Raw genomic sequence first — 22,838 nt, forward strand, 5'->3', positions numbered from 1 at the left:
AAAGTCCAGTATTGTCTATTAAACCATCTTCTGTGGACAGAAGCAGACAGGCATCGCCACCCTAGCCATGGTTGACGTAGTGAGAAAGGCCCAGCCTCTCAGTTATTTTGAGGGTAGGAGTAGGTGATTATTCAAGGAGCCACTTCTGAATGGATGGATAGGAAATTACGTAATTTGTGCAGTAGAATCTTAAATCGGCACTGTTAATGACTGGTAGTCCGAAGCTTTATTTGTCTAACGGGATTGGTTCCCACATGTATAGGGACTATTTCACATGACAGTGGACGGAAGAGAATGTGAACGGATATGCATTATGAGCTTTCAGGCTTCTCTTCTCCAGGTGGCAGAACCACTATTTTGATTTCTGATTCATTCTTTTTTGAGAGGGGATCACACCTTTACAGGTTTGATTGTTGTTATTGGCTCACCTCAGAGACACTGGGTTCAGTTCCAGACCACTGCAATAAAGTGAACCAAACGAATATTTTGGTTTCCTAGTGCATATAAAAGTTGTTTGCACTATTCTGTAGTCTAGTAAGTGTGCGATAGCAATATGTCTGTAGAAACAATGTGCATACCTTAATTAAAAAAAATACTTTATTTCTTGGGGCGCCTGGGTGGCTCAGTCAGTTAAGCGTCTAACTTCAGCTCCGGTCATGATCTCATGGGTTGTGGGTTCGAGCCCTGTGTCAGGCTCTGTGCTGGTAGCTCGGAGCCTGAAGCCTGCTTCAGATTCTGTGTCTCCCTTGCTCTCTCCCTCTCTCTCTCTGTCCCCACTCATGCTTTGTCTCTCTTTCAAAAATAAGTAAACATTAAAAAAAAAAATTTAAAGTGCTTTCTGGCTAAAAAGTGCTGGCCATCATCAATCCTTTCAGCGAGTCCGAATCTCTGGTAACAGGTCACCATAATAAATGTAATAATAATGAAAAACTTTGGAATGTTGCAAGAACTATCAAAATGTGACATGGAGGCACGAAGTGAGCAAATGCTGTTGGAAAAATTGTGCTGATAGACTTGCTCGATGCAGGGCTGCCACAGACCTCCAATTTTTAAAAAAAAACACATGTCTGTGAAGGACAAGATGAAGTGCAATAAAATGAGGTATGCCTGTAATTTATTGGAGTTAGTTTCATGTACTAACCTACAGTATGTTCTAAGTAATTCACTGTGCCCTGGAAAAGAATGCATTTTGCCATTGTTAGGTGAATTGTGCTATAGATGTAGGTTGATAGCACTGTTCGTCTTCCATTTCTGTTTTTATTTCCTACCATGTTTTATCTATTTTTAAAAAAATCCTCTGATGATTGTGGTTGAACTACTTCTTTCTTCACTTCTGTAAGCTTTCATTTTATGTATTTTTGAGTTTAGTTGTTGGATCTGTACATGTTTGAAATTATTGTGCTTTCCTGATGGATTGACCCTTTTATCAATCATTATCAAATGATCTTCTTATCTTTGATAACTTTTTGCTTTAAAGTATTTTGTCTAATGTTAGCACATCCACTCTAGATTTCTTATAAATACGGTTTGTCTTGCAATCTTTTTCCATCCATTGGCCTTTAGTCCATCTATATCTTTGGATGTAAAGTATGCCTTCTATAGACAGGATATAGTTGTGTCTCATTTTTTGATCCATTCTGAAAACATTTGCCTTTTCATTGGATTGTTAAATCCCTTCATATTTCAATGCTGGTATTGATATATAGTTGGATTTACATCGGCCATTGTACTTTCTTTTCCCCTCTGTGTCCCATGTTTTTTTATTCCTCTTTTCTTCTTTATTGCTGTCTTCTGCACCGAGTGAATATATTCCAGTGTAGCATTTGAATTCCTTTAGTGATTTTTAATGTATTTTTGGAGTTATTTTCTTAGTGGTTATTTTAGGGGTTATAACATATAGCCTAATTTCCCAAAATATATTGCAGGTTTATACTAATTTAATCCCAATGACATTGTTTATGTAGGTCTGTTCTCTCTTCCTTCTTACCTATTACAATTGTACATATTACTTTTATGTATATTACAAATCAAAGAATACATCACTGTTGTTACTTTATATAATTTTAGAGCAAGTATGTATTCACATAATTCATTATATAACCCTTTCCTCCTTACCACTTCTCATTCTTTCCTTTGTTTTTTGTGAATTCGCATTACCATCTGATGACACTTCCTTATTCCAAGACAGTTTTGCTCCTACTAAACTCACTTGTACTATTAATACCAAATATATTATAAGTTAAAGGCCCAATAGTACAATTTTATGCATATGATATTACTCTTTTAAAAAGTTAAGGGAAGAATGCAGAATATATATTCAACTATACCGTCCTTGGTAGTTATGTATATGATCGCCTTTATCGGCAATGTTTATTTGCCACTTTAATTCACTTTGTACTTACTTTTCTCACGTGGGTTTGAATTACTGTCTGGAGTTTCTTGGTTTCGGTCCCAAGAATTTCCTTTAATATTTCCTTTACTGCCGTAAATTCTTTCAGCATTAAATTATGTTTATTTCTGTTTACCTGGAGATGTCTATTTCATCTCCATTTTTGAAAGTTCGTCACGCTGGATATTAGATTTCGATCAACAGTTTTTGTTTTGTTTTGTTTTTTGCCTGCAGAGTTTTAAATTTGTCGACCCTCTGCTTTCTGGCCTCCAAGATTTCTGATGATAAATCACCTGTTAATCTGATTGGGAGTCCTTTCTGTGTGATGAGTTATTTCCCCCTTGCTGCTTTCAAGATTTTCTGTTTCAACATCTTTAATCTCATATGTCAGAGTGTGGGTCTCAATTCATTGATCTTACTTGGAATTTGTTGAAATCCTTGGATTTTAGATTTGTTCATCAGATTTGGGAAGTCCTCACCCTTTATGTATGTGATTATTGTCCTGCACTTTCTTTCTCTCCTTCTTTACTCCCATCCCATGATGTTGGTGCCATTGATGGCTTGTCTTATTTTTCTGAGGCTCTGCCCGCTTTCCTGCATCCTTTTTTCTTAGTCTTCTTCAGATTGCATAACGTTCCTTCACCTATCTGCACATTTGCTGTTCTTTTCCTAGTCCAGCTGAAATGTACTGCTGAGTCACTCAAATGCAGTTTTTATTTCTGTGACCATGCCGCTCAACTCTAGATTTTTCACTTTTTTCTTTTTTAGAATTTGTTTCTTTTTTTTTTTTAAGTTTTTTAATGTCTATTTATTTTTGAAAGAGGGAGAGACAGAGAGTGAGCAGGCGAGAGCAGAGAGAGAGGTAGACATAGAATCCGAAGCAGGTTCCAGGCTCTGAGCTGTCAGCACAGAGCCCGACGCAGGGCTCGAACTCACAAACCGCAAGATCATGACCTGAGCCGAAGTCGGACGCTCAACCGACTGAGCCACCCAGGCGCCCCTCATCATTTCTGTTTCTTCATTGCTATTCTGCATACAATGAGGGTTTCTCCTCATATTTTCCTTTACCCCCTTTAACCGTTGTTTCCTTTAGTTCCTTGAACATATTTTATAACAACCGCTTTGCAATCACTGTTTCGTTGTCTGCCTAGTCTGCTGTTTGGCCCTCTCTAAGGCTTTTGAACCCCCGTGTATGAATTGCGTTCTCCAGTTTCTTTGCATGCCTTGTGATATTTTGTTGAAAACTTCATGTTAGGGGCGCCTGGGTGGCTCAGTCAGCTAAGCGTCCGACTTCGGCTCAGGTCACGATCTCACAGTTAGTGGGTTCGGGCCCCGTGTCAGGCTGTGTGCTGACAGCTCAGAGCCAGGAGGCTGCTTTGGGTTCTGTCTCCCTCTCTCTCTGCCTCTCCCCTGCTCATGCTCTGTCTCTGTCTCTCAAAAATGAATAAACATTAAAAAAAAGAAAAGATAAAAAAAGAAAACTTCATGCTAAATAATGTGCTGTAGCAATTCTGGATACTGAGTCCTCCCTCCCCGGGGCTTATTGCTACTTCTGTTTTCTCCTTGACTTGTTTGTGAGCACAGACCAGGCTGGCCTGTTTCAGTGACGTCTGTCCTGACGTTCCTCCACGGAGACCATGCCATGGTCTCAGATGGTCCTGGCTTAGTAAGGCGCTCTCTGACCATCCTTTGCCCGTGCTGTTTATGTGTCTCTGTTGGTATCACACCCAGCTGTTAGTCTCCACCAAGTGCCAAATGATTGCTCTGTTATTTTGGACAGTTCCCAGGAGTATAAATTGCTCCAAGGTCTGACCCAATTCAATTCCATTCTGTTGTGGGGTTAGTCTTTGAGTTCGGCCTTTATGATTTATTCTAAATTATTAGTTATTTTCCTGACATTTTACGTTAAGCTTCTACCTGTTCTCAGGCCTGGCTAGTTGCTACTGAAGAGCTTGATCGTCTCCTCTTAATCGCTCACCAGGAAATGTCTGTTGTTTTGGAGATCCCTAGGCCTGAACTTCTCCACACTGTTCCAAACAATGTAACGTTCTTTGGGGAAAGCTCTGGCGCTCTCTGTTCTTGACTTACCTCTCTTCATGGGCAAAACGTCTGCATTACTGCTCTGAGTGATGGAGGGAGGCAGGGGCCGTGACCTACCTGTCTTGGAGTGACACCCCTACTTTATGAATAGGGTACTGCCCGAGGGTGGTAACCTCTGGCTTATCAGCTTGCCCCTCCAGGCAGACGGACAGACTCTACGAGTGAGCTTGGGCAAGTGGGCTCAGAGACAAGCATTCCCAGCCTGCTGCCCTCCTGTAGAGCTTCCATCCTACCAGTGGGGGCTGAGGGGAGGAACGGAGCCCTTGACAACTCAGCATCTCCTGCCTAGGATAGAGTACCTGCACTAGGGATTCAGGGGGGTGGTGAGAAATGCTAGTGGTTTGCTCCTCCTGGGGAGATACTGCAGCTGTAGAAGGGAAGGCTTAGGAGGAGGAAACTCTGTGCTGTTGTCTGAAACCTCCCTAAGTGTCCATCATGGTGAATTGGGGTGGGGTTGGGAGAAATGGGTTCAAAGGCCAGATTCTCACTGTTCTTAATGAAATTTAGTAAACTTTCTTGAATAAATGTACTTCCATTTGCTCTTTCCATTAAGATAATTTCCAGAAACTATATCTATATATATATATATATATAGATATAGATATATATCTATATATATATATAGTATTTCCAGGTACATTTCCAGATAATTTCCAGACAAAAAATATATATGCACATATATTATATTTATTTATTTAAATCACTTTTACCAGTTATGGTTGTTCACTGGGGAAGAGGCCCATGGAAGACATCATGCCACCATTCCAGAAATTTCTGTCATGAAATCGAATTACCTTTTGATATCAGAATATTGTTGTTATTTTGAGTTCAATTATCCATGTCAGGAATAAATTCGAAACCATATAGGTAAGTCTGCGTTCCCACTAGTGGAGTTTGGGATGTTTCCTTACACCTATGAGAAGGAAAATAATTTACCGTTTTTAACATTACTAATCCATTCCCAAATGTCATGCTGAAGGGCTTGTAAGACCTTCTCCACGCATATATTTATGTTTCAAGTAGGGGTGCTGGGCAGTGGGAGGGCTGTCTCTAAGGCCGGACGATAGGGCCCCTGTGAAAAGCGAAAGGTTTTATTTCTAAAGATTTGTTTTTGTCACTCGAAGCCTGTAAGAGTCCCATGCTGAGCGTACGTCTTATTAAAGTTCTCCCTATGCGCCTTGACTACCATATTAATACGCGGTGGATTGTTTCTTGTTTTGTTTGTTGTTTTCACTCTCCTCAACCTGTAGAGAAGAGGAAAGCCAGCCTGCTGGACCAGCTCACCAACACCAGTGGGACTGTCATTGGAGTGACTTCCTGCATTGTGATCATCCTTATTATCATTTCTGTCATTGTGCAGATCAAACAGCCTCGTAAAAAATATGTCCAAAGGAAATCGGACTTTGACCAGACAGTTTTCCAGGAGGTGTTTGAACCTCCCCATTATGAGTTATGCACTCTCAGAGGGACAGGAGCTACAGCTGACTTTGCAGATGTGGCAGAGGACTTTGAAAACTACCACAAACTGCGGAGGTCCTCTTCCAAGTGCGTTCACGACCACCACTGTGGGTCCCACGTGTCCAGTACGAAGGGCAGCCGCAGTAACCTCAGCACAAGAGACGCTTCTGTCTTGACGGAGATGCCCCCACAGCCCATCAAACCCCTCATCCCGCCCATGAACAGAAGAAATATCCTCGTCATGAAACACAGCTACTCGCAGGATGCCGCAGATGCCTGTGACATCGACGAGATTGAGGAGGTGCCCACGACGAGTCACAGGCTGTCCCGACACGACAAAGCCGTGCAGCGGTCAGTATCAGTAGATTTTTTGATGACGACTATAACCTGAGGACCAAAATGCCTCCAAGAATATTGTGTTCTAGTCGATCTGCATTTTTTCACTCTCTCTTTTTGTTAATGATTCAAACCATAGGATCTCGATTTTTTTCCCCTCCTTTTCCTTTCCCGTGTCATCCATAGGCTTCCTGAACCCTGTTTATGTACACATGTGTTTGTGTGTGAGCACACACAGACCAAAGATAGTTCATTTATTCCCACGCGTACATGACATTTACTTCTACACAGATTAGGGTTTTAATTTCTATCATAAATACGACTCGCTAATTTGCATCCACATGGTCATAAATGTTGCTCTCGTCAACTTTTAATATATTTTCAGATATAAAATGATATTTGGAAGTAATTGCCTTACCAAGATGGTTAACCCATCTTGTTGAATAATTTTAATTAAAAATAACATATTTTGCAATATAATGTATTATATTTTTTGTATGACAATGAAATTACCGAAATCCTTTTTTTCTACAGATCACATAATACTTACGTTACAAATTGCATATAATAGTATGGTATGCTAAAATACAAAACATTTCTATTTAAATGTAGAGAAAAATAGTAGCAGCATTTAATTCATGTTCCTTTTAACAGAAAGATACTATCATCTGTATCGAATTATTAGCCATAAAATTAGTAAAAATTTTGAGGAAAGAAAATTTAATTTAGAAAAAAAAAATCGATTTTAAGTCCCCTAATCCAAATTATATATGTTTTATTTTGCATGTTTACTAGCATTGAGTTTGTTTTATGAATGTACATATTTTTTTAATTCATTAGTGCATCTTAAAACCTAAAATATTTTTAGTTGATTTAGTATTTTTGCATGCTGATGGGAAAAAAAAAAACCCTATTTCCACAGTTTTAAGAATTTTTAGGAATGCTTTTAAGTAAGTATTTGTATGAATATTTATTTTTTGTGCAAATATTACTTTGTTGAATGAAATAGCCATAACATTCCAGGTTCTGCCTCATTGGGTCTCTAAGCAAACATGAATCTGAATACAACACAACTAGGGTCTAAAAAGAAAATTCAAGGTAAGCGAATGTCCTTGGTTCCTTCTCCCACCTTGTTGTATTCTGTTTTGTTTTGTTTTGTTGCAGTTGTCTTGTTGATATTTTAAGGAATGTGCTCTTTATTCATAATTTCTTGAGATATATGTTTCGTAATATTTCGTAATCAGAAATATAACGGGTTCAATGCTGATGGAATGATGATTTGTCGTAGACATATCTTTCAAAACATTGTTCACCTGCTTACCATCAAGCATTGTACTACAGTGTTATTAAAATGATGTGAAATCAGGAAGTGAAATTTTACGTGTTTTAAAGTTAAAATCCGAAACCTAGTCAACTCTTTTTAAAAAGAGCAGAAGAAATGCAAGTTTTTCATAATAAAAACACTTGAGGATTGTCTCAATATAACCGAAGTCAGTATATTAAGTTGGTAATTTCCTGATTGATTTCATTTGGCAATATTCTACTCAGACTCCTACGCTAAGTATTTGGTGGTACTTATGCAATTTGTGCACTCTTATTTTTGCATGAATACATAGCTTATCTCATCCAAATTAAATGTAGCATGTTATGTCAAAATCTATGAAGTCAAATTTTATGATATAAAATTTGAATGCTTAACAGTGTAAAATGTTCCATTGATACCAGTGGTCTACGTGTACATCTATTTTGTGATCAAAGATCATAGCAGCTTTACTTTTAGCACTTGCTATTCTATATCTATATTAGACTAATCTGTCTCCAATTAAATTTGCTTGACAGCGAAACTCTTCAAAACACTTCAAGCCTATCAACTATTCTTGACTTAGGTGAATGCACTTCCATGCTCTATATTACCTTGATAAATTGATGTATTTGTATGCATTTTTCATTGGGAGAAAATGTTTTAACTGTGTTTTATTTTCAGAGAAGAACTATTTGTACAAAGATGGGGACTGTGAAAAGAAAATTCTATAGTGAATTGTGAAAAGTGGACATATTTCTAAATTCATTTCCACTGCCTTTATCCAATCTTAAGAATTGCAGACATTTGTTATTCCTTCAGCAAGACATCCCCGCTGCACAATGATATGTTCATTTCGTAATTTGGTTGCTGGCCACCAAGTGCTCCTTAGGTTTTAAACACATTTTGAGATTTACTGGAAACTTGAAGAAGAAATTAGTTCCTGATTAAGACTATCCCGATTTTTATTTTCACTGTTAGTTTCACTTTGTTTCCATGTTGTTTTATGTCCTCGTTATATGATTGTACGTTGTGTGATATGTGAAAAATACGATTGTGGATGAACTTTGTGTTACATGTACGTTGTTTTCATTAGATAGACTGCTTGAGAATAGTGCGCTCCTGAGGGATTTTGAACATGCTACAGTTAAGAAGTGAAAATATGGACCATGGACACACCAGCTAGAGGTTTTATGGACTATAACCATCTATTGTTGGATTATGATTAAACGCAGCCGAAAGTCTTGAGCAAAAATAACTACATTGCAATAAGAAACATCTCATTTTTTTGTTGTTCTTTCCCAAATTCCCCCAACTTCCTTTTTGTTCTATATCAAAGGAAGACACTAAGTTTCAGAAATCGTTTTTGAAATCAGGTATTTTACCATTCGTACCCTTCAATAGAAATGTTTTTTGATGAAGCACTTAGCAATATGACTGAATTGGCAGTGTGAGAAACTATCCTGCATGTCAGTACTGAATATTTGAGTTGGAAAAATATCCTTTTTATTAAACACATTGTAAAAAGCATGCATTCTTGAATACTGCTGTTACACTTCCATTTCTTTGTGTCATATGCTTGCTACTTGTAACTTTTGATATAAAGATATATAAAAATGTATAATAATTTCCTAACTTGAGTTAAGAAAAATGTTTTCTTCTATTAGAGTGATAAAAAAAAAACACCTGACTTAACATAAGTGCTCACTTTATATCAACTCTTTCTACTTGTTAGGCTATATAGGATGTCTTTTAGTATTGAGGCTTACTTCTCTAAAATTTGATCTCGAAAATTTTATGGAATATGTTCTTCTTTTAGAATAGGAAAATCTTTTTAAACGCTTTAAAATCACAGATCCTTCTATGCCCCCACATTACACCATTCTGAGTTGCTCTCATACTGAGACGCACAAATACTACCTGAAAGCTTACTAATCATGATGTGTTTAATATAAATAAAGTAAAACCATATGATATATTTACTTGCTGTTGAATTATATACACACTCTATAAACTTTGATTTAGTGAATGGGTACTTTTTAATATCGAATGTGTATTCTTAGAAAATAAACTTTAAAAATCAGAATTACTATCAATCTGCTTACCAACATCGCCCAAACTGCTGAATTCTATAGAATTCTGTCCTTTGAATAGTAAAGCAATCTAGTCCATCACAGTTCAAACTTTGTGACCCAAGCAGGCTTTACAAACCCATAGATGACTTACTTGCATACATCCTTATTAGGAATTCAATTTCATATATGCTACAAAAACAATTAAATGGGAAAGAAAATAAAACTTCATGATAGAAACGTTAAAGAATTAGCATAGCAATTCTGAATAATCGATATTGAAAAAGAGTCAATATACATAATCACTTCCATGCATCTGATAAACTAATGAATAGAAAAAAAATATCGGACATGATAAAGAAATGTTATTTTTATTGTTTTGCTACATATTTTATACATACTGCTTATGTCATAATGTAGCCTTTATTATTTAACTTGACTGATTTATTTAATCTCAGGCCAACTCTTATGCCCCTTAATTCAAATGTAATGCATCCACAGATTGCTAGCCTTGTTTATGTTACTTTTTCTTTTTTAGAAATCTTCATAGGCCCTTTACTATTTGAATGAATAATCTCAAAATTATAATATATATATATAATGTATAAATATATATATATACACATTTATTTATTTATCTCAAGACTTATTTCTAACAGAAAACAAAGGAAAATAAATTAAGTGACCCACTTGCCCTGTAGCTGTCCATAGGCAGCTCTTCCTAAATCTGCAGATGCTTCTGATCTGTTGGTTCACTGCTGAAAAGACCTTTGCACCAGAAATCTGCTAAAGGAGGTTAGCAACAATGAAAAGTCCAACCACACTGAGTAAATTGATAAAGATGGATTTCTTATGTACATTTAAGGCACAGCAGCTCCAGGGGCAAAATACTTCTAATGAAGAATAGGGCTTTTCGGTGGTCATGCTAAAGATGTTTAAAAATGGCTTTGACGAATCAGAAGAGAAGGTAGTGACGATGCTAAGGCTAGGACCTGGAGGCATCCTGTTGGCCCTCGGAATAACCCTGGATGCTGGGCTTGAGATCGTGGGGGTCCACCATACCTGGGAGGCCCTTGGAGGAGGCTTCTTAAAAGCCACTACTGAAATTTATCGATATATTAAACACTTCCATTTACTGGCTTATCAGACCCTGTCACCTGAACATCAACCTTCCAATTTCAATCGGGAGACACGTTGTAGGTAAGGAATGAGATGTTTCAAGACTCTCAAGATGTTTCAAGATGTTTCAAATCCAGTTATTTTAATAAATAATTATATGTTTTGATAAAGTGAAGTTAAAGATTACTTACACAAGTGCTTCATTAATTCCGTAAGATGTTTTCCAAAAGCATAATTGCACACTATATTAGTTAATTTGAAAAGAGCCATTTTCCTTTTATTTCTTATATTTTTGAATTAACTTTCAAACACCAGGAGACATATCCTGATTATATGCAACGCCTGTGAAACCCCGCATTCAGCCTCTTCCTTTTGTCCAAGTGCATTTCACCTGCCTAATTCGAGATGGGTGTGCTGATTGGGAATACTGTTTGGGGGGGGCTGATTTTATCTACATGCAATTTCTACATATCGTATTGCCAGGCAGACTTATGTAATGTTTGATTTTCTATCATTCACTTGCATTTGCTCGGACAATTGAAATGTGGCTATAAACAGAACTGTAGATCAATGTCACTGAACTTTTAAAGGAGAACAGTCCACGTTGTGGAAATGCCAGCTTTTCTGTTCTGCATTATTTTTTTCCACTAAAAATATTTTAATGGGTCTGACTCCATAAACTGCCATTCTTAGTGTTTAATAAAGTTAGGTCTTTGACAAAAGCTGAATGCATATTCACGTAAACTGTTGCATTAATTTTTCTCTATTTTTCCCTTAGGAATTTGGGTTTTTCTCAAATTTGATAGCTTTTTAAAAAATCCCATGAATCGATTTTCCTCAACTTCAGAATATCATTATAAATGACAGAATCTGATACTCGTTCCTGTTATCTTAATTAAAGTAATGGCGAATAATTTATTGATGTTTTGGTGGTGAAATAAATGATAGCATTTTTATCTTATTATGACGTTTGTCTATTGCAATGATGAAAATGAGTCCTGTCAGATTCCAGCTCTGGAGGGAGGTTAAATAAATAAAGTCTTTAAAATTCTCTAAATGTATATGACTTGGAAAGCGAGTTTCAGTTTTTTCCCACTTTGCTGAAACAAGTTCGTTTTGATATCCTGTCTACTTATGCATTCTTCTTCTCTTTGCTTGTTTCTCTCTGTCACGCTCATGGCACAGAGGGCCCAGTCGGCAAATTGTTAAGTAGAGAAAGAACAGAAGATTCAGGATTTGAATTTATTATAAATCTCTTATCCATTTAATTAGCATTTCACATCCCCCTCTTAAAGGTTGAAAAACAAGTAGCAAAATGGGGCACCTAGGTGGCTCAGTGCGTTAAGCGTCTGACTCTTGATTGCGGCTCAGGTCATGATTTCCAGGTTTTTGAGTTGGAGCCCCAGGTCGGGCCCTGTTCTGGTAGCTCCAAGCTTGTTTGGGATTCTCTCTCCCTCTCTCTGCCCCTCCCCACTCGTGCTGTCTCTGTCTCTCTCAAAATAAATAAATAAATAAATAAATAAATAAATAAAATTAGGAAAGAAAATAATAGCAAAATAAAATATACATTGTAAAAGTAGCCAGAGATGTGCTTTTATAATTTTATTCCATAAATCTTATCGCTTTTGTTAACGTAGATGTATCCTGATTTATTTTATTAATGAGTTGTTTAAATTGTACTACAAGTTTCTTTAACTGAATAATAACATTCAAGTAAATCTAAGTGTCCTGGAAATACCAAACGTAGGTGACCAATGTCAGACATTCACTATACCTCATCATTTTTTATTGTTGCCTCCAGTTCTGTACTTCTTTGTGCATTATTAAAGAAGTAAATGCCCTCTTAATATGTCTTTAATTCCTCAAAGGTAGGAAATTAAACTCTACCTGCTTCTCACTTAGGTCAGTTACCAGGGTCTAGGGTTGGTTTCTAGAAAATGTTTTATTCCCACACCAGTATGATTGTACAGTTTACACGGCTTTACATTCATAGTAATTGTGCAGTCAACGTATTCTCATTTGTCCTCAACTCCTAACACATCTCCAAACTCTGAGGCATGCCATTTTATATTGGTCCATTCTTTGAAAAGTGATTTTTTTGCTCTGCTCCTAATAGTCACAGGTAGAGACACAAAATATAACAGTGAACAGAAAGCACAATGTATAAATTATTTAAAAGGAAGTATTTCTTTTGTATCACACTATAAAATGTGTACTCTTTAATCACTTTCTTGTGAGTTAAGTTTAACATCAACATAGCCAGGGGCGCCTGGGTGGCTCAGTCAGTTAAGTGTCTAAGTCTTGATTTCGGCTCAGGTCATGATCTCACAGTTTGTGAGATGGAGCCCTGTGTTGGGCTCTGTGCTGTCAGAATCTGTTTGGAATTTCCTCTCTCTTCCTCTCTCTGCCCCTTCTCCACTCACACCCTTTCTCTCTCTCTCAAAGTAAATAAAAACCATTAAAAAAATTAACATCAACATAGCCAGCCTCTTTTGAACTTGTACAATCTATATACTGGGATTTTTCTTAAATGCTTTGGGAATGAAAAAAAAAAAAGCCGAAATCTATTGGGGAACATAATTATGGAACTTCATAGAAGGAAGGGTATTTAGAAGAGCTAGATCAAAACAACAAAATGCAAAATTATTTGCCAAGTTTTTCACCTTAAAAAGCTAATTAGTAACCTTCTTCATGATCTTGAATGGAAGATTACATATATTCAATTGTCAAGAGAACGTAATAAAGACGACGCTTTATGATAAAGAAGTTAGTAGCACATGAGATACACATATCTTCTCAAGGGGATCAAGAGAGGCTTAATGGATGGTTGTCTTTCTAAGCAGCTCTTCAAGGTTGGAGACCATCGAATAGTGGGGCAGGGAGAGATTTGTGCCTAGAGAAGTTCGAGCAGGGACCAGTCTTGGGAGGCCCGGTATTCATTTGAGTTAGCTGGAGCGTAGGAGTAGACTAAAGAAGAAACAGTAAATATAGTTGGAAGAGTAGTTTGGCATTTGCATCATGATTTCTGAGCACGTGTAGTTTCATCGAAAGGAGTTCGTGTTTTTCCCAAGGAGAATGTTTTTTTGTTTGTTTGTTTGTTTTTTTTTTTTTTTTTGGGGACAGAGAGACAGAGCATGAACGGGGGAGGGGCAGAGAGAGAGGGAGACACAGAATCGGAAACAGGCTCCAGGCTCTGAGCCATCAGCCCAGAGCCTGATGCGGGGCTCGAACTCACGGACCGCGAGATCGTGACCTGGCTGAAGTCGGACGCTTAACCGACTGCGCCACCCAGGCGCCCCCCAAGGAGAATGTTTTAATGTTTCATAGCGTGATACGGTTTATGAACTATACTTTAAGTCGAATGCTCCGACAGCAGTGTGCTTGTCCAGTTGAAGGAGACTGGAATAAGTAAAGGGAATCAAGAACAATACAAAAACGAAACACTAAAAAAGAATAAACTGTTGGTAGATATCCAGAAATATCTGTCTTGCTTTTCTATTTCCTGCCATACTTTTTTAAGTTTCAAGATTGTGATTGGCTAACTAACCAACACCCTGAGTGCTATATGCTAAACACCCTTCCGAGTGTTTGACAATTAAGCATTCTGTCGGTCATCTTAGCAGTTCCAACACTAATAATAGCAATGCTCATTGTTACGGCTGTTACTCCAATGTATATAGGAGGACATTGAACACAGTTTTATTAACTTTTCCAAGACCTCACCAAAGGGAGTGATAAATCCAACTCCGACCCAGAGCTGATTAATGCTGGAATCAGCCAGCAATCCTCACCCATGTGCCTATGGCCCTTGAAGAGTCAACATACGTTTTGCCAAAAGTAGTTAATTCATATTCATAGTAACCCCATCGTGTTGGCTTTCCTTCACTGTAAACATTTATATTATAGCAACTTCTCTCCACCCTGTAGCATTTAAGGATCAAATGACAATGCATCGGAGGATATTTTGTATATCCTTACGTACGTTATCAAAGTCGTGTGTAAACTTCATCTACAACCGACACAGAGCAAATGCATCGTCTGTCCAGAGCAGTAATGGAGATGATCTCCAGCCCTTCCTGTGTTCACAGTGAGATTATTGACTTCCAGAACCCACTGACTGTTATTCAAGGAAATGACATTTTCTCGGATGCTTATTCTATCGTATCATCTCATTGAACTCCAGAGCTACTAAATGACCCTCAAAGCCCTAGTCATCAAATATACGCAGAAATACCAACACTTGGAAGAAAATCCTGTTTTCAATGCCAGACAATTTTTGGATATGCATCTGCATGATATAAACAGTGGATAAGCAAGCATGCAGACAGCTATATTGAAAATTACAGTCTCCTAACCACAATTATGATGTAAAATGTGATATAATGCGCTGAAAGTCATGTGTCCCTTTTCAACAGGGAAAATTCCGAATTCAAACTTTAGGTTCCTTTCATCCTACTTATGTGCTCCTAAAAAAAGCTGTTTGAACCCTCCGAGCTCTGGGGCCTGTATCTGTGAAAGAGAGGGCCTATACCTCATGAAAACAGTTGCTGAGACACTTGGAATCAGTTGCATCCATGAACGAACAACACGAAACCCGTTTTACTAACGTGAGGGCTGTCTGTCCATTTGTGCATTACCAGTCTGTTCTCCAGAGTGGGAAAAATGTCTCTGATATGTGACACCTTTATAAATCCACGAACCAGCCACTGCTGATGACCCGGGAGTGCTCCGTGTTTGTGATTCCCAAGGGTTTAGTCAGCTCAGGAAAAGACCTCAGCTTTCAAGGCAGTAGTCAACTGACATCAGTGAATGAGCGATCACGAATGATGGGACCAAATGGAAGGAATGTCGCGGTTGGTTGGGCATAATGAGGATGATCGTGGAAGAGACACCAACACAGATATGGTATAAATAATATGTTGGGGAACCTGGGGGGCTCAGTCCCTTAAGTGTCTGACTCTTGATTTCAGGTCAGGGTCTCACAGTTTCAGGTTTCATGAGTTTGAGGCTCAAGTTGGGCTCTGTGCTGACAGTGGAGAACCTACTTGGGATTTTCTCTCTCTCTCTCTCTCTCTGCCCCTCCACCACTCAGACACATGCTCTCTCTCTCTCCCTCCCTCTCTCTCTCTCTCTCTCAAAATAAATATACTTAAAAGCATGTAATTGAGAATTGCTAATTTTTAGAACATAAGTGTTTGAAGACAAGCCTCAGGACTGACCAATTTGGGTATCCTTCAAAATAACTGTTAAGTGCATAGTCAATGTGGGTCTGTTAAATGAGCAAATGAGTAGAAAAATTACACTTAAAAATAAATAAATTTTTTATTTGTCACAGATAAATGTCCTGACCTGACTTCTGGCTTGTATTTATTAGCCCTTCCTTCTAGAAGTTACAGAACTAAGCCAGTTTCTAAAGTAAGTCTAAAGAGGGGCACCTGGGTGGCTCAGTCGATTAAGTGTCTGACTTCAGCTCAGGTCATGATCTCCCGGTTTATGAGTTCGAGCCCGGCGTTAGGCTCTGTGCGGACAGCTCGGAGCCCGGAGCCTGCTTCGGATTCTGTGTCTCCTTCTGTCTCTGCCCCTCCCCAACTCGTGCTCGGTCTCTCTCTCAAGAATATTTTTTTTTAAAGGTTAAGAATAAATAAAAACAAAAGTAAGCCTAAAGAAGTAACATTTAGCAACCATCGTTACAGGCACACTAGCTAAAAAAACAAACAAAAAAGCTAATTTGAGGTTCTGCTTTCTAAGCAAACACACACACAATACAAATAAAAAAAATGGGAAGTTTTGAAGAACCAAAACTTAGACTCACATTTAAGTACAATTGCTTGAAGTACGTATCTATCCAGTATACTTAGGATCAGTGGATCATTCATGATTTTTAACTTCTCACATCTGCTTTATGAATGAAAGTGTCTTTTAAAAATATCACTCTGTAAAACACAAGTTTTCCAGGTAGATCATCATCATTAAGATGGATCTTAGGAACACACTTTCCTATAATACACCCGCCCCACTTTCTGAAAGGACAGTCTTTATGTGTTAAAAAAAGAGTAAGTCATTACCTGGTAATCCCAACTATTTTGTAAAATGTTAATGCACTTGGGGCCAAACACTCTCCGTTCACTTTCGATAGCCAAGCTTTCCCCCCGTTTATATTGAGACTTTTACAAATTACGTAGGTATTTTCTGACCAGACCTTTACCCTTCAGTTGCTTGTAAATGGGCATCATTTGTTTAAGGACGGTGCCTGTTGGTGAGATCTGCTACCTCACCTCCAGTTTGACTGCTCTGAATTACCAGGCCTGGGACGCTGCACACTGGTCATTTCTTTGCCAGCTGGTCCCCGCTCAGGTCTCCTAACAGAAGGTAGAGGAGGAAGATGGAAAAGCAGCTCGAGACCTCAAGGACTTAAGTCTGAAGGCTGCTCAGGCTTCATATAGCTTATGAACTCGGTGCTACCTCCTAATTCCCTGTCTCTTTTCTCGACCTTTCAAGCTGTGCAACAGATTCCTTTTATCACACTCCCTCTTGATGTACCCGGTCTGTTTTCTGTTTTCCTGGCCGGAGGATTCTGATGGATTTTAACTGGCATGTTGGTCCTTGCTAAGAGCATTTGAAAATTCTGCCCCGAGATTCTTGTGCTTAGCTTTTGTGATCTTGTCTAGTTACATTTCACACAGTGGCTAAATTATTTCTGAAATACTAGTTTTATAGCATGAGCTCTTAGAATTTATATGACGATCATGCCTATGTTTGTAATGAACAGGTGTTCCTTTTCATGGGGTGGGTAGCCCTCAATTCCTGTTGAGATAAGGGGTGGGGGAGACATTTGTAGTGACAAGACCTTGACATGAAAACATTATGGATCCTCTTTTGAATTTACATTCCATACCTAGCCAGCTCCGGGCAACTTCTTAATTCGTTTATGCGCACCATAATCAATTCTTGTGTATCCTTACATTTTATTTTCTTCTTCAGGAATAAAGTGGGTTTTTTGTTTGTTTGTTTGTTTGTCTTGTTTGTTTGCTTTTTGTTTTTGGTTTGTTTTTGTTTTTGTTTTCCAAATGCTTGGGCAGTTTTGGCCTACTGACACCTTCAAGAGAGCCTAGAGACCCTGTTCTGGTGTATTAGAAGTTTCAGGGCATTTCCGAGGAGGGCTAATAATTGAAATTCTAACGAATCAGCCACAGAACTTGCAAAGTGAAAATTTTATAACTTCGGTCTTTCACAGGGAGCGCCTTTGAATCTAATCACCTGGCGGTAAGAATTCTAATCTGAGTCAACCGCCCTCAGACTTTCATCTCAAGGGAACAGGGAGACAACTAAATGTGGCTGATAGGTGAACTCAGTAATTTTGACTCAGTCTGTGGTCTATTTAATTGCAATTTTCTGCAGTTCGTGAATATACAGGAGAAAAGATCCATTTTTCTGGCTTAATCGTATGAAACCGTAGCTTGTTCTGATAAACTAATTTCGTGCAGAAAATATTCTTGACGCCATTTAAATTTGGATTTTTACCAGAACACTCACATGTGTTTATCTCAGTGGAGTGACCACCGGCAAAACAGTAGCTGTGCATTAAAGTATTAAAAAAGTCACCATTGGCAAATATTCAGCTTACATGCAACACTGTCCTAAGTATCTTACAGGTATTTACACAGTTAATTCTCATAACAACCTTACAAGCTAGATATTATTAGCTTTATTGTACAGATGAGAAAATGAGGTCCAAAGAAGTTAAATATCATTGCCAAGATCATGTAACTAATACATTATGAGGCCCGGATTTAAACTTTGGAAGTCTGGATACAAAATCCGTGGTCTTTTTTTGTTTTTTAAATGATTTGTTGTTTATTTATTTTTAGAGAGAGAGAAAACAAACAGGGGAGGGGCCGAGAGAGAGAGAGGGAGAGAGTGTGTGTCCCAAGCAGGCTCTGAGTTGTCAACTCTTAATCGCATGACCTGAGCTGAAACCAAGAATCAGACGCCTAACTGAGTGAACCATCCAGGCGCCCCTAGAATCCATTGTCTTGACTGTTCATCAAATTACTTCTCAGTGATTTCCCATTTATTAATTTTAATAAATGGGAAGAAAGATATTAGTCACTGATTTCAATCCACTCTTTCTAACCTAGTGAGCACAGAAACAGGAGAGAGAAGTAATAGACGACAGAGATAACAGAATCAATTCTGCTTGAAAGCATTCTTTAGGAATTCCTGGGGAGATACTGGAGACCTGTCGTGGAGAATCTCTACGTACAAAACCATTTTAGCGTGATGCACCTGGTCTGTCTAGGTTGCTTTTAGTAAATAAATTTAAAGTTTATGGATTTATAGCATGAGGCCTGCTAAAACTGTTAGAGTCAGCACGTGACTATCTCAGTAGTAAATGACAATGTTTCGTAACTAAAATATCTCACTTTGTACAAGCGATGGCTTACATGCAACACTTCGAGAGCTCCTGTGTGTAAATGGTATTGAGGTTCTCCCGCCGCAGCTAGAAAGGACCCGGTGAGTTGGGTTTGTATACCCAGCTTCCACATACGTCGCCTTCAATACAAAATTACCTCTATTCTTTGAATTATGGGTAAATTTTGATTCTGTGGGAGGTATTTGATTCTTGTAAGTCTGACTTGGAAGTCTGACTTGTTTGCTTTATCGTGGACTTTCTTCCAGTTGAAGTCTTGTGGAATTCAGAGTTCATTGCTGAAACCGTATGCTTGTTTGGCTTGACTTGGTGGTTGTCATGAGTCCTGTTAATGTATTCAACAAACACACCAGGAGCAACAGCAGTTCATTCAATAAATATTTATTGTATCCATACTAGGTTCATGGAGCTCTTTGAGTCACCAAACAGAAAAGATATTCACTCTTTTATGTCATGTAATCTAGGTGAAGGAAACAAAATAAAGAACAAAGAAAAGCAATAACAATAAAAATCCTGTGGCCTGTTGTGCATGTACCTTGAAAGAAAAATAAGGCATATTAGGGGTTAAGTGTTGAGATACAGGTTTGGCATTTCATGCAGAAAAGAGATGACCAGGCTCTCTGAGAATGTGACGTTTGGCCAAAATCTTAATGGAGTAAAACGGACGCGTCAGTATCTGAGGGAAGAGATTTTCGGGCAGAAGGAGTGTACTGGGTATGGTTGAGAAGATGCTGTGGTGGCAAAAGAGGGGGAGAGAGAAGGCAGGAGCCATCAAGGGTGGAGTGGCCAGGATTGAGATCAGTTAGGGGCGATGAAGATTTTGTTCTGACTGAAATGGGAAGCCACTGGAGGGTTTTGTCAGGGCCACAACATGGCTGCTTTCCCCGCTCTGCTCTGTCTGCTGGGTTGAGAAAAGCCTGTAAAGGAGCAAGGGGGAGGTCATTGAGAACAGGAGGACATCAGTAGTGCAGGTGACGCATGAAACAGGTGTGGCATATCTGTCAGGGTGCAGAGTCAGGAAAACCAAAGCCACTATCCATATCCCGGGAATTAAAATGCATCTAGGAATTAAGGGCTTATATAAGCTTTGGAAAACCCAAGGAGCAAAGGTCAGAGAAGCTTCCCCAAAGGTCTTTAGCCTGATGATGCCTAGAAGATCCTGAAATTCTCAAGATTCTCTGGAAAACGCCACGACATTATGTAAGTCTACAGATAGTTCTGAAGAACATGCCTGCACATATGTGGGTATCATACATGCCCATGAGTCTGGCTGTGCGTGCCTTTGGAGAATAATGGCCTCCTCCTCTTTTCCGTCAGTAGAATCTCTCATGAGTGCTCATCAGTGACAAATCCTATCATTAATTTGTACTTTCTAAAATTCCTTGACCTGGAATTATTACCTGCTTATAGTATTGCTTTCAAAGTCGTTTTCTTTTTGTATGTCATTATTCCTCAATGCCTTGGTAGAGAGGAGAGGTAAATACTGTATGGTGACACTCTGTCCTCTGGACGTAGTTCACCCCAGTGAATTTCATTATGAAAAAGTTAACTTGCTGATTTTTATATCATTCTTTCCTACCCGTATATCAGCTTTTTGAGGAAAGCAGAGATCCTTTTCATTTTGGTATCCCCGGAGGATAGCACCTTCCTGGAATATCCTGGATGCTCAATCAAAACTTTTTATTTGAATGGAAAACTTTTCCATAATAAAAGGAATCATCATAGGACAAATTGAATGCTAACACACTGAGAGAATTGATATGGACAAGTAGAGACGTGTGTAGTAAAGAGATATACACCATTCAAGAGAAATTATCCATACAAAATTACAATTCAAATTTGAGTGAATTTGTGAAGGAAGTATAGGAAATAAAGAAATGTGAAGAGCAGGAAAATACATAAGAAGCAAGTTTTTTTTTTTTTAAATAAAGTATACAGGACATAGCTAGGCTTAAAACAACTCCGGATTATTTTGAGTATACCATTTCATTTTTTCTGCTTTTTTTATTATTATTAATTATTATTGTTATTATTTTCATCAGGGAATCTTTCAACTATTCATGACTGACTTGGGAAGGAAAGATTAGAGATTTATATTCTCAAGGCTTGCCAAGTATAATTGAATTGATATGCTTGTATTTTTTTCAGATGCCATTACACTTTTGGTGCAATACTTTGTAAATAGACAGCTCAATCTTCTTGTCAAGTTCTGAAAGGACATATCTAAGGACTATCCAAGAAAACATTTTGGAGATTGTGCTTACTAAAAAAAAAAAAAAAAAAAAAAAAAAATGCAATCCCAGCAAAATCCCTTTAGAACCGGACTTGATCCTGTTGTTTTCCATGGAGCACTCTCAATTTACCTGATGGTCCCGGGCAGGTTAGAACACGGCAGAAGCTGGAGCTCAGTCACAGCAAAGGCAAGCGAAACCACACATCTGTTAGGAGAGTCTGGTTTTCAACAACAGACACTTAGTTTTCTCATGTTTTAGAGTAAACATTCATCATGAAAATGGCAAGTTGCTACGAGTAAGATAAGGTTAACTATAAAGAAGATTCTTGGACACACATTGTTTTGTTTAACTGTATCCTGACTGTCATTCTGAAGGAAGATGTTATTACATTCTTCGTCTTACAGGTGAGTAACCTGAATCTTAAAGGAAGTCAACCGATTTACCCAGTTCGCAGAGCCAGTAGATGGAGGGACTCCCAGACCCTAACCTAGGATTCCTACTGACATACTCATTTTCTCTGAAAGAACTGACTTTATATACTGAGCCCCAGAGATGTGCTAATGCTTGATACACATTTTCCAGTTCAACCCTCAGAATCACATTATAGGGGTGGGGGAGGGTTGGTGGGTAAACAGCCCGTGGTTTTTCTGAGGGGAATCGATGCTCGGTGACTCTCAGTGACCAATGCCAAAGAAAGAATTTAAAACCATTTGGAAGGCAAAAGCAAAGCAAAACAAAACAAAATCAAAACAAAAAACCAATAATATGTATACAACCTCCTCTCTAGGAAAGCTGTTTTCCCCCAGCATCAGAAGTTATTTATTTGGTTTCTCTTCGTAGGAATGATGTTGGGTTGTCTGTTCTTAAAGAAGCACCACCAATCTTCTCTACTAGGACTGGAAACTAGGTCTCCGAGTCTCCCTTCCTTCTCTGGCTCTGGGTTAGAGTTTGTCAGTGACAGACACTCACAAAGGATTTAAGGGGAAGACGGAGTGGAAGCCATTCTTCTCAGGAGGTCTTGGGGGGCAGATGCAGCGGCTTCTTGGCCACACCCACGAACTCCCAGTTCTCCATCGTGGTGACCAGACATGGAAGCTTCTACGTGTCTGTGAGCTCTGGCTTCTGTCCAGTCCCCGTGCTGCGGTCAACGGTCCTCAGGGACTGCTTCTCCAGTCCTTCAGCTACTGCCTTCCAGACTTTTACTAGCCATCTCCTCTCACATCTGTGGAATCCCCAACTCCCATCTTAAATTCTTCATTCTTAAAATGCTCTAGAAATTCTATTTCCCTGACTGAACCCAGGCTAACACAGGTGGAAGGTTGGTACTGGGGCCTAATCCCAAGTGCGTGATCATCAGTAAAGGTGCAGTGTTTCCCTTCTGAAAGAAACAAAGAATGGC

General features: G+C 38.6%; 1 protein-coding gene across 1 annotated transcript in view; it reads left to right on the forward strand.

Moving 5' to 3' along the window:
• NETO1 (neuropilin and tolloid like 1) overlaps positions 1 to 7,367 on the forward strand; it is a 110,195-nt gene extending 102,828 nt beyond the window's left edge. The window contains exons 9-10 of the mRNA XM_047086443.1: positions 5,740 to 6,298; positions 7,307 to 7,367. Of these exons, the coding sequence (XP_046942399.1) occupies positions 5,740 to 6,298; positions 7,307 to 7,367 (620 nt within the window). The remainder of the gene's footprint in view (positions 1 to 5,739; positions 6,299 to 7,306) is intronic.
• Positions 7,368 to 22,838: the final 15,471 nt, after the last annotated feature.

This window comes from Lynx rufus, unplaced genomic scaffold (assembly GCF_022079265.1).
Source record: "Lynx rufus isolate CCGP_SWC_20201006 ecotype Redwood Valley unplaced genomic scaffold, mLynRuf1.p SCAF_20, whole genome shotgun sequence".
In the NCBI taxonomy this organism is placed as follows: domain Eukaryota; kingdom Metazoa; phylum Chordata; class Mammalia; order Carnivora; family Felidae; genus Lynx; species Lynx rufus.